The following is a 13,214-nucleotide window of genomic DNA, read 5'->3' on the forward strand; positions in this document are numbered from 1 at the left end:
GGTGCATCCCATTTACCATCCACAGGCCTAAACTGCAAACTGGCCGCCTGTGATGCGGATTCCCATATATTGCTTGTTGGGGATTTCAACTGCTGTTTTGAGCCCTTGGCCAATGAAGATATCTTGGACACTTTTGAGGAGGACACCAGGAGAGGCATTCCCATTTTGAATCTTGCCCCGATCCCCAAATGGTCGCAAAATGCAATAGAGATCAATGCCCTGTGCATGGAGCATAACTTGCGACCGACAAATGGCCGATCCAAATCTGACCATATGGGCGCCCACACCTATAACAGACAAGATCACACGTCTAGGATTGACTATATCATGCTTAATTACAACCTCTGGCAACACCATCTAGATATGGAGGTTATAGTGTCGGGTGATAGCGACCACAACCCCTTATCGCTATCTATTTCATCCCCTTGGCAGGCTGAAAGGCAAGGCCTAACCGGTCATAAGTGGAAATCCTCCCATGAAATAGTCCCTACAAATTGCAGCAGGCGGTTAAAGTGGGCCAAAGTCTTAGCAGATGATACAAGAATTGCCCAAGCCGGAACAATTTTGGAAGAGGTGGAGTCCCGGATGATCACTTCTAACCAAAACGATAACAAGATCCTACCTCTATTCACTAAGACTGTTCTGGCGCTAAGTGACTTATTTATTGTTCCCCAAACCACACGAAGGGGTATCTCAAAATCATTGCCTAAACAGTCAGACAAGTGGTATACTCCAAAATGTCGTGAGGCCAAGAAGGAACTTGTTGTGACATTAAAGTCTAAAGATGCGGTTGCTATTAGGGCTGCTAGAAAATTTTATAAAAAAATCATAACTGAAGCCAAACAGATTTATGATTCTAATTTCTGGGGAGATCTAGTAGAGGCCAGCACTAGTAAGGATGCCAAGAGGTTTTGGGACCTATTAAGATCTAGGGAAAAGCCCATAGACCAGCAGCTAACATGCAACATTACAGGGGGTGCATGGTTAGAACACTTTTCACAACTGTACTCTGCTCCCTCAGGTCTAGCCCAGGTAGCTTGCCCATCTATGGGTCTTACAACTAACCTCCCGTGCTATGATGGCCTATTTACCAACTTAGAAGTAGAAAGAGCAATCCAATGCATTGTCCCGAACAAGGCAGCGGGTCCGGATGGAATCCCAGGAGACCTAATTAAGAACTACCCATCTCCTTGGAGTAGACTAATCGCCTTGCTTCTGAATGAAGTGATGTTGGGTGGAGTCTTTCCTGACTCTTGGAGGGGCGCTGAGGTCGTACCTATTTTTAAAAAAGGCTCTAGGGACGACCCAGCGAACTACCGCCCAATTAGCTTATTGGATTCTTCTCAAAAGGTAGCAGGGAAGGTGGTACTGGGCAGGATCATTGAGTGGGCAGATGAAAATCACATCCTGTCAGATCTCCAAGCAGGCTTCAGAACAGGAACAGGCACAATCGAGCAGACGTTCCGCCTTCTAATGATCTATTGGAAAGTGGTGGTGCTGGGAGGGGGCAGTCTGTATCTAGTCTTCATTGACCTACGGACTGCCTTCGACCTGGTACCACGCACGCTCCTATGGAACGTCCTCGACGGGTTAGGCCTCCCCCCCTATTTGCTGTCACTGCTTGTTAAATTCCACGATAGGAATTTTGCCCAAATTAGAAGGGGTAGACAGGGAGAGAAAACATCTCGTATCCCCGTGGACAGAGGCGTCCGCCAGGGGTGTGTGCTTGCCCCCACTCTGTTCTCTCTTTATATTAACGGAGTGGTGGAGCATCTCCTACAACAACCATCAGATGCACCCACCCTGGCTGGAAGGAAGATCCTAACGCTTCTGTTCGCCGACGATACCCTCCTAATTTCAAAATCACCGATGGGCATCCAATCGTTGCTTTCTAGGTTTCAAACCTTCTGCAACAAAAGGGGTTTGGCAATAAATATAGGCAAAACTAAGTTTTTAGTCCTTAACCCGCCCAAAAAATCTGTTTATCCCCCGGTCCTGGATTCCGTTCCACTTGATCGCGTGAAAGAATTTGACTACCTGGGTATACGCATCAGTGATACTATGAGCTGGAAGTCACACCACCAAAAAGTCTTCCTTACCCACAAAAGGGTGGCAGGTGCGCTGCTCAAGGAGCAGCGGGCATCATCATCAAAACCTATTGGGGCTCCCCTAGATATCTATAGGGCAAGGGTTGTAAGTGCGGCACTTTACGGTGCTGAGCTGTGGGGCACTCAAAAAGTCGACACTCTGGCCCACCTTGAGAACAACTTTCACAAAGATCTAATGGGTTTGCCCCACAGCACACCAACAATTCCATTGCTGATAGATGCAGGTACCCGGGCAATCTGCGACCAAGCGAAACTACGCCCACTCCTGTTATGGTCCAGAATCTGGAATGTGCAGGAATTAAGTAGTTACGCAGATGCCTTATCCGACATTTTGTCATTACCGGGCTCTCACAAAATCATCTGGCTTAGGGAGGTTAAAAAGCTGCTCTACAAATTAGGCCTAGGAGAGGCTTGGTCCACTAAATCTGTACCCACGAAACAACAGCTAAAGAAGGTCTATTGGGCATGGGTAGACAGTGAGAGGGCACGATCCACAACCCATTGTAAATCTGTAGTTTTGTTTTTGTCAGGCAAGGAGTTACCGCTAAGGGAACCTTATCTAGACCCCATTCAGAACCCGAGGGACAGAGCATTGTACATCAAGTTCAGGTTGGGGGTGCTTCCATTATGTGAGTTTACTTCCACATGGAAACCGCCCGCTCAAACTGTACCCTATTGCCCCTTTTGCGATCTAAGGGTAGAGTCTGTGCCCCACATGTTGTTCGAATGCAGTGTCTATGTAGCCCCGAGACGTAGGTGGTTGAAGCCCCTCTGCAGAAGTTTGGGAACTCGCTCTCACTTGGAAGCCCTGCGTATTTTACGTACAGATGCTAGACCCTTCTTCTCCATTTGCATGGCAAAATTCTTGGGGTGGGCTTGGCGTCTAAGAACTGCAAGAAAACTGTTAATCCAGTAAATGGGCCTATCCACCTAATATGCTGTTCTGGATATGAAATGTTTTTATGTTGATGATTGTTGTAAAAATGTTTTTTTTTAAATGATGTGTAAATGCTTTTATGATATGTTTTATCGAATAAAGCTACTACTACTACTAATATTGAACTTCTCCTTTCGTCCCTCGTTTTAGAACTCCTCACTCAGAAGCGATATCTCACTCCTTGCAAAAGCCCTCTCCTCAGTTCACACCCACACATCGATCCCCCCACAATACACCTTATCGTCCCACATCAACACTCATCTCAATTCACCCGCATACTGCCCGCCAAGCGTTATTACCAACATCAACATTACTCCCCTCTCTAGCAACTACACAACCAGTTCCATACCCGTTCAACCTTCCTTAATCGTCCCTCCCTACAATGCCAACACTCCCTCCACGCCACGACTTGGTACTTGCTCAATAACCTCAGGAGTTAACTTTTCCACAAACTTACCTGTCTCTCACTCGCCATCCCTTTCCACTATCCCCCTACTCGTCAGTCTACTATCCCAGTTCTCTTAGGAACGAGCAGACTCACCCTTCATTCGACATCACCTAGACTACCCGAACAACTTAGACCTATCGCCCCTGTCCCCCCACCCAATTACCCGACCCCCATCTCCTCTGTTGCATGTTGATCAACTGCCAATCCGCCTTCTGCCACGCAACTGAGATTGCGGAAACCATTCTCAGCGAAAACAGACATTGCATTCCTAACTGAAACCTGGCTCACTGCCCACTCCACTCCACTCCTACCCTCGCCTTGCTCATTCCCCCAGCTTATTCTATCATTAAGAAAGATAGAGTCGAGCAAACAGGAGGAGGCCTTGCCCTGATCTTTAAAGTTGAACTTAACATCTTGCTTGTCCATCTACAAGACCCATCATCCTTTGAATACCTTTGCGCAGATCTCATTATTCCTTGCTCCCCCACCATTCGGTTGCACACTATTTACCACCCCCTGGAAATTGCATCTCCTTCACTGAAGAGATGTCTGACCTTATTATTCAAGCATCGCTCTCACACTCCAAGAATCTCTTCCTTGGTGACTACAACATCCACTGGAACAAAAATGAAGACCCTGCTGTCATCCTATTATAGGATGCCATGGACATCACCAACATGACCCAACTCTGCCATTCCCCTACTCATAACAAAGGTGCCACCCTCGATGCTATTTTGACTAGCAAGGATCTGGCCTCTCTCTCTAATATACTTCCTGTAAACTGGTCTGATCACCACCTTATCCTCTTCACCTTGAATAGACCCATCACTCACCCCGCCCCCATCAGCACTTTATCTATGAAACCTACACGCAACCTTCACCTTATTCCACCTGGCGAATTGTAATCCACAATTAAAACCCGCTTACTTCTCCCCCCTCTCTCTGAAAGCACCTAAACAATTATTACAATTATTCTATTCTTGAAGCCCTCGACCAAATTGCTCCAATTAAACTCAAACAACAGAAAAACAACCCTCCCAAGTCTTGGTTCAATTTCGAACTTAATAATGAAAAAGGGAGCCTCAGACAATATGAACGTGTTTGGAGGAATCATCTCACCTCTGTTAATCTGGCTCTCCTTAGAACTGCTAGAGCCCAATACAAAAAACACATCTTCAACGAAAAAGCCTCCTTTCTCCGGTCATAACTTGACCAGGCTAAAAACCGCCCCAGAGAACTCTTTAACATTGTTAAAAAACAAACCTCCACTGGCCCTTCTAAAATATTAGCCTCTATGGAAAGATGCGAAGAAATTGCCAGCTTCTTTACGAATAAAGTCAACAAGATCGAACTATCCTTCTCTACCCCTCCTTCTCACTCCAACCTCCCCTCATCCAACACACCCTCCCCAACACTCCTAATTCACTTTGGTCTTCTTTTCCCACACTTCACGATCCCTCTCAACCCCTCCCTGCTCTCCCAAGGGCCACCTTGCTAAAAACAATGCTTCATGGAGTGAATTTAGTCCAGTATCAGAATCTACGATCATCAACATCATTTCTAAACTCAAATCTTCCTCCCACTCCATAGATCCTCTTCGCGCCCATTTGGTTCAAGAACTCAAATATGTCATTGCCCCTATATGGACAAATATCAACTCTTCTCTTTCCACTGGCTGTGTCCCTGCCTCCCTTCAGCTAGGTCAAATCTCCCCCATTCTTAAAAACACCTCTGCCGACCCTAATGACCTTACCAACCTACGCCCTATCTCTAACCTTCCCTTCATCTCTAAAGCCCTTGAAAAATGTGTCCTGTCACAATTAGAGAACCATATCATCTCCTTCAATCTCCTTGACGTTTTCCAATCCGGTTTTAGAAAGGGATGCAGTACCGAAACTGCTATGTTAAATATTACAGATGACATTCATTGCTCCCTAGACAAAGGTGAATCCTCACTACTAATCCTCCTTGACCTCTCGGCTGCATTTGATACTGTCCACCATCCCACCCTTCTTAACACTCTCAAAGATCGATTTGGTTTGGAAGGAACTGTATTCAAATGGTTTTCCTCGTTTCTTCAAAATAGATCACAGCAAATCAAGCTCAGCCACTACCTCTCTAAACCTCAACCTGTCTCACTCTGTATCCCTCAAGGATCCATCCTCTCCCCAACCCTATTCAATCTTTTCATGGAACCACTCACCCTCATTCTCAAACAAGCTAAAATCAGTTACCACCTCTATGCCAACGATACCCAACTATAACACAAGATCAAATCCCACAAGGACATTCTTCACCTAAATGATACCTTGCCTAGAGTTCAAGCCTGGTTCCATCTGAACCATCTCAAACTGAATCCGAAACAAACTGAAATCATCCTTTTCACTCCCAAAAACAATTCCCTTCCCATTCAACTCAGGATCAATGATATAAAAGCACTTAATTGCTACCTCTCCGCCTCTAATTCTGTTAAATCCCTAGGCATCAGCATCGACCAGAATCTTAATCTAATCCCCCACATTAAAAATGCAGCCAAAAGTGCTATTTTCACCCTTCACCACCTCAAAAAAATTAAACCTTTTATTCCAGCAGATGATTTCAAAATCGTTGTCCAATCGCTTGTCCTTTCCAGGATTGACTATGGTAATGCCACACTTGCCGGCACCCCTAAAGTCCATCTTGCACCGATTAAATCTGTTCTCAACCTAGCTGCTAGACTTATCTCTGACTGTAAAAGATTTGACCACATCTCCCCGTCCTCAAAAATCTCAATTGGCTCCCAATAGAAGGAAGATCCACCTACAAGATTGCCTGTATCACTCACAAGGTTCTTCACCAAAACACCCCCTCTTACCTTGCAACCAAACTACAAAAAGCAGGGTGCTCAAGGTCCCTGAGGAGCACTAACTCCCTTGTCCTGATCCCTCCCAGACTCAAATGTAAAAAGACCCAATCCCATGCATTCTCTGGTAATGCTCCTACGATTTGAACTCTCTCCTCAAGGATCTTCGCTGCAACCCCTCTTACCCGTTCTTCAAAAAAGGACTCAAAGTACTTCTTCTCAACAAATATTGGGGTATCTAATGTTACTGACTCTGAACCTGTTCACTCTTTTCTCTTCTCTTGTCCACACCACTCCCCACCCCCTCTCACTCTTTTCATATTCTCACTCCCCCTCTCTACACCCCCTTCTCTCTCTTAACCTTCAACATTCATCTTCCCCTTAATTTATCTCTCTGTTTCTTTGCCCCCACAGCTCTTCTGAATGCAATACTATATCCAGTGTGAATTTTCTGTTCATTGTTAATTTTATCTTATTAGGTTTACCTTACTTGTAAAGCGCTCTGATACTCTTGGGTCCAGCAGCGCTATATAAAACATTTGAAATAAATAAATACACGTATGCAGACTGAGACTGTGTTGGAATATATCTGTGTACACCAGGGGTTTACTCCAGGAGAACAAGGGGCCCCCGATACTTTGGGCTCAGTTGCCTGTATGAATATTTATGAAGTCAAAAAGACTAACGTGGCTCCAAAATGAAATGATGGATTTTCAAAATGTTAACGTCACTTAATACTTCAGGTCTTTTCAGATACTGAATATTACTAAAGACGAAGCAATGCCAGTACCAATAGCAAACAAAACAGATAGTTTCTGTGTCCAAAGTTCTTAGGAGTGTTAAAGTGGTAAGGAGTAGTTGCAATTATACCTATGATTTGACCACGATCAATATACCACCTTTACTTCCACCTCATAATGTGTATTTTGTTTGTGGGTCCCAGGCTTATATAGGGCTACCCAGGGGGTGGTCTGGCATATGGTAGGTTTCTTTCGTGATACCCCTAGTATATTTAGCACCATCCAATTACCATAGGGATCATCGGTTACATCATAGGGGAGTCAGTCAAACCAGAGTTAGAAGGGTTAACAACACAGAAGACAGATCAGAAAGGCACTACTCTGCAGCAGTTTACTAATGCTATGAAGGGTATTCTATCCTTCTGGGGTCCTATGTCCAATAGCTTTAACATTTGCAGATTCACAAGGGTTGTGGAGGGAGGTATTAACACAACTGAAGGATTACTGACTAATATTAGAGCTGAGCTTCAAGATACAAGACTCATTGCTCTTAAAAACAGGATGGTGTTAGACTTCATCCTTGTGGGGCCTGTCGCGTCATTGGCAATAGCTGCTGTGTGTACATGCCAGCACATGCTCTGAATGTCGATGCAGCAATACAGAAGTTGCATTGACTTACATCCGATACTCAAAGAGAATGGCACCTGGCCCCTTTCTGGTTGGTTCTGGGGTTTGATAGCATCCTGGGGTTGGAAGATACTCCTTTTCCTAGTAGTCATTGCAGTTTTCATTTTCACTAGTTGTCTGTGTATTAATTGTCTTCTTGCCTGCTGTACATATTGTGTTAGTAAGTTACCTCCTCCACCCAAGGCCCCAAAGCATGATGATAAGCCCTCAGCAAAAATGATGCAAACAGTCCATGACTTGATGAATATAGATGAGGGTATTTTTGAATATTAACAGTATGCGAAATGCCCCGCAATAATGATTTTCTTATTATGCTGGAACTGACAAAATTGTTAGCAAATGCTAAAAGGAGGGTCTGTTGGACGGCTAATGCGTCTAGCCGACTCCTAGCATTGTGCAAGTTAAGTTGGCATTTGCAGAGCCATTTTGTCTTTAGCTGCCATTTCGTACTGTGATCGAAAGTAAGATTCTGTCTCATGAACTGTCTGCCTCAGCAGAAAGCTGCTTCAAGCTACTACTTCTTATCGTATTCAAGGTTGAGTACTAATGCACTAATGAATAGCTTATACTGTTTTCGCATGCCTTTCCTCTCTCGTAGCCCTGCTCCCACACTAGAGAGCCTTGAGCCTGAACAAGACAACCTTGAGAATGGGATAACATGTACCCGTTCTGCAGGTGGTAGCTCATCCGCCTGTACCTCCTTTGTTCATCAATGCCCGAGTCAGAAATTTTCCGTCTGGGTGGGCCTTTAGGGGTGTTGGAAATGCATATTATGTTTTACCAAGTGTTCTGAAGTCAGTCCCCTCGGTATCACCTAAGGTAGCTAGTCTGACTGGACTCCGCTCAAGAGCAATTGCTAATAAATAACTTGGTTTGTATTCTTGACTGTCTCATCGACTCTTCATTTCTTGGAAGGCTGAGAGGTGGTTGCGAGTGACCCGGGTGGCCCAAATCAGGTAACTTCCTTCAGGGTGTGAAGATAAAACACAGGATCCCATGGAAATTGCTTTCATCTTCTAGCCACAGATCTTGACACTGCAGCAGAAGACATCAGCATTTGCCATATCTCAAGTATGGGCTCTGTCAAAGCTTCATTAAAGGGTAACAGTGGCTCTGAATACGAAGCAGTGGAATGAAGCACTTCTGTTAATATGCTGGATTTTACTTCTGCAGAAAGGGGAGGCAAATCCAACATATCTGCAGCTTTTCTTATTACCGCATGACAGGAGTGACTCAGGAGGTGCCAAACCTTTAGGAGATAAATCCCACTTGCGGGAAGTGTCCAGACCACTGGCCTCCTCTTAACCCTCAAAATCTAGATCCAATCCTCAATTCACTCCTTCTTTAACACCCCCATGGTCTTCCAGCAATCTCTGTGCTTCCCTACTGGATCTGATCTTTGGCATCACTGGCGCCCGAGGCAGCGCTGGCGACTGTGGTACTGGCGCCAAAGGTTGATTAGAAGGCGGTAAAAGCGAAGTTGTCTGTTCTGGACAACGCGGCGTAGGTTCAGATCCAGACAGCACCAGAGAGGGTTTGTGTGGTGTTAAAGGCTCACGCCTTTCCTCTAGTGGCAACTGCGTCCGCTGTCTCAGAGACGGCGGAGGCCAGGCCATTGGAGTCATGGACATAAATAGATGCTTGTTGAAAATGGGCCTGAAATCTTTCAGGAGGAAACAATAGTGAACCCATGGAGCCTGCAAGTGCACCATATGGAGATGCAGCCCTCATAAACATACTAATCATAGAATTCAGAAAGGAGGAAGGATCACATCCAGGAGCTGGGAACAATGGATACTCTGGATCCTGGCTCAAGGGCACTGGTGTCTGATGTGGCAGTTCCAAATCCGAATCTGGTAGAGGCTGTTCCATCAGAGTCATTGACCTTGGAGCAGGGTACGACGCCAGAGGCCTTCTTAATGATGGAGTCAGAGATAACTTTGCTCTATCTTCAGAAGGCTCCGGATCCAGGGATGCCAACCCCGGCGAACCACCCTTAGAAGAACGACATCGAAATCCATGATGCCGCTTCTTATATTTTCTTTTGGACTACCTCGAAGTGTGGGAAGATGGAAACTCCGAACAAAGCCGAGATCTCCAACGACCTATCTTCTGCCCCTTAGCCTTTGCCATGAACAGCTTAGTCCTTCTTTCCTTCAAGCCTTTCGAATTCATCTGGCGACATGATGAGCAGGCCTCAAAGTCATAGTCCAACAACAAACACCAGAGAGAGTCTCCATGCAGGTCAGTGATGGACACCTGAACGCTGCATTTCCTACAGGGTTTGAAGACAGACTTCCTCTGCAAAGACATCTTCACCAGCAACAAAGTTTCCCCTACGGAATAGAAGAAATCTCCCACAAAATGGAGAGTCTGGAAAAAGAGTTATGCGTCGACGGCACAGTAAAAATGAAACTGATGTCACCACGCAGATGAGGTGGTCTTATGGCTCCGATGACGTCACGTGGAGTAGCGGTATTATGATGTCAATGTCAGAGAGCTCTGGAGAAACGCTTCTGTGGAATACTGCACATGGGGTATGAGCAAAAGGTGAGGAATCCACAAGCAGATGTATCCCTCAGAAATATCCCTTAACCATCTAGTTTGGTGAGATTGTGGTGTGTGGAGTAGCTGATCTTATTTAACCATCAGGTGTATGGCAGAGTTAAGTGCAAAAGAAACAATTGATGGACGGAATGCTGGACAATGCAAACATTCACCCCCAGTCACAAGGATCGGGTTTAATCCATCATTCTTTTGCTCACCACATCACCTTAGTTTGGACCCAGCCCTCCATGTAACTCCATGCGTACGCTCCATGCCACTGGAATCACGCTATCCTGGCTGAAGAGGGGTGAAACCCCTAAACTGGGCTAGGATGCTTGTTTGCAGTCCAGGGAGGACCTGGCTTGGTAATTCGGGCAGGGTTAAGACAGATTTGCATATGGCTGGGTTCAACCTGGAATGGCGTAGTGAGCAAAAAAAAAAAAAAAACGGATTGAGGCCCAGATCTCTGTACTGGGGTGAATGTATGACATTGTTCGGCATTCTGTCCATCAACTGTTCTTTTTACATTTGTCACCCCGAGTGGGACGGCTATGCCCAGACGTGGGTCCCGTGCTCTCCATGCCGCTGGAATCGAGCTATCCTGGCTGAAGAGGGGGGGAAACCCCGAAACTGGGCCTAGGATGCTTGTTTCCAGACCAGGGAGGACCTGCCTTGGCAGTTCGAACTGGACTGTTCCCATGAGGCACAGGGTCAAGAACGATTTGCATATGGCTGGGTTAAAACTGGAATGGCATGGTGAGAAAAAAAACCGATGGATAGGGGACCAGTTCTCTGTACTGAGGTGAATGTACAACATTGTTCTGCATTCTATCCATCAACAGTTCTTTTTGCGTATGACAGAGTTAGCCAACTTCTGGAGCTTTTCAAAGGTTCCGAGACTTCTTTATGGCCCCAGTTTAAACAAGTCCTGGAAAGCCCAGGGTTGAAGCTCTATCAAGTGAAACAGCTCAATTTCTTCTAGGGCAAAGACTAACCTGACTTGCAGAAAAAGAACATCCTACTTTTTATGTGACCTAGTTTCAGACATCTGTTTTCCTCCTAGTTGATGACATTTTTCCTATTTAGCCCTAGCCTATAGTCTGCTTTTTTCGAAACAGAGGAGTAATATGAGACTGCTAGCTCATTGTCAGGCTGTTCACTCCAGGATGGTTGATGCCAGCACTGTTCCTGTTCTATCCTTTGCCTAATCAATATGAATTCCTATAGCGAGCGTCCTGCGAGTGCATGAGCCAAACATCACAGTTTCTTGGTTTCCTCTCTTGATCCTTCCCAAAAGTAACAAAAATGTGTGGCTCTACAAAGTCAAATCTGGTATACCCAGCCCTCAGCATTAGAATTAAGGGCCGCTGATTTTACCAGGCATAACTTGTAACCTGAGATATCACCAAATTTGTCTAGGTCTTCCAATAGTGCTGGGATGGAGGAGGCTAGCTCAAAGACTAAGACATCATCTGCAAAGACGATAAATGTAATCAATTTTGGACCTGGCTGTATGCCTTGTACCCCCCTTGATTGTTCCCAACCCTTTGTGCCCACGGATTTAGGGACAAGGCAAATTGTAGGGGAGATGGCGACACCCTCTCGTCTCTTTCTTGATCCATGACAAGCCAGTGTTCACCTCAATCACTTGGACCTGTGCCATACGGGCTGCCTACCTGTCCAGTCCATCTTAAAAAAGCAGGTCCTTAGACCCTATCCCACATTGATTCCTGAGATCACTTCAGTCTGCCCTCTCTAAAGCCTTTTCATTGCCCACAGAGAGAAGCAGTCTATCCCTTTTAAGCCTGGATATTATATCTATAATGTGGACCACTTTCTTTGTGTTGTCACTGATTAAACAACACTCCAGAAATCCTGATTGATCTGGACAAATCAGCTATGAAAGCAATGTGCTTAGTCTTTTTGCCAAGACCTTGGCATACATTTCCATATCTGTGTTTAAGGGTCAAACAGATCTAAATAACTATGTTTTCATTGCACTTGTCTGGCTTAAAGATTTGAGAGCATTTGGCTTCTGCTATAGTAGGTAAAAATCCAACTTTTTGCAACGGGTGTCACATTTACAAGAGTCAAGCTTTTATATGTTTTGTGAAATTAGCAGTTAAAACTGTTCCTCAATCAGAGAGACAGGAGCTTCTGTAGGAACTGCTGATTCACATTACAGTTTATTACCATATTTGTAAAGTAAAGCAAACATATGACTAATCAAATTATTTTCAAATTAGTAGATAAAATGGCACCTGAGGTGGTATGGTGATCATCTCACGAAGGAACTGGGGAGGAATTTCCTTGAGGTCTGAAACACTCACAGTGTTTAATGTGGCTGAATCCAGTGACTGAATATCTATTGCTCGTCTACTGTGAACACTAGTTATCTGAGAAGAGAAATAAAAAGACTTCAATCAACAGGAAACCTACAAGACCAAGTAAAAGTGCAACACTCGTCAATGCTTTAATATCACCAAGATATGAAAATTAATGTATAACTCAAAAAAGGACCCCTATAAAACTCATAGCAAATATTTCCTAAGGGACACCTCAATTTGAACTGTGGGATTAAGTTTTTATAAACAGCAGTAATACAGTTCTTGATCGTGAATCTGAATAAAATTGTCCTTACACTCTACACAACTCTAGAAAACTGACCTTGAAACTTAAAAAAAAATTCCCCAATGACCATACACACTCAATCTTTTATTATGTTGAATTCTAGCAACAGAATCCTAGAAAAATATCATTTTAATGATCATTTATCGTATATTATTTTAGGCAATATATCTGCTGGCTTCGATTATCTTTTATCAGGTATGGTAAAGACTCAAATCTAAACTTTTAAATTCTTTGAGTTTATAGGGAAATTTGCAGACGGGGAAATGGCTGGTGC

General features: G+C 44.6%; 1 protein-coding gene across 1 annotated transcript in view; it reads right to left on the reverse strand.

The window, feature by feature from the left end:
• The window catches only part of TDRD7 (tudor domain containing 7), a 1,355,384-nt gene that overhangs the window by 396,665 nt on the left and 945,505 nt on the right, over positions 1-13,214 (reverse strand). Inside the window, exon 13 of the mRNA XM_086961853.1 lies at positions 12,571-12,705. Coding sequence (XP_086817979.1) covers positions 12,571-12,705 — 135 coding nt within the window. The remainder of the gene's footprint in view (positions 1-12,570; positions 12,706-13,214) is intronic.

Source organism: Lissotriton vulgaris, chromosome 3_1 (genome assembly GCF_964263255.1).
Source record: "Lissotriton vulgaris chromosome 3_1, aLisVul1.2, whole genome shotgun sequence".
NCBI classification, from domain to species: Eukaryota; Metazoa; Chordata; class Amphibia; order Caudata; family Salamandridae; genus Lissotriton; species Lissotriton vulgaris.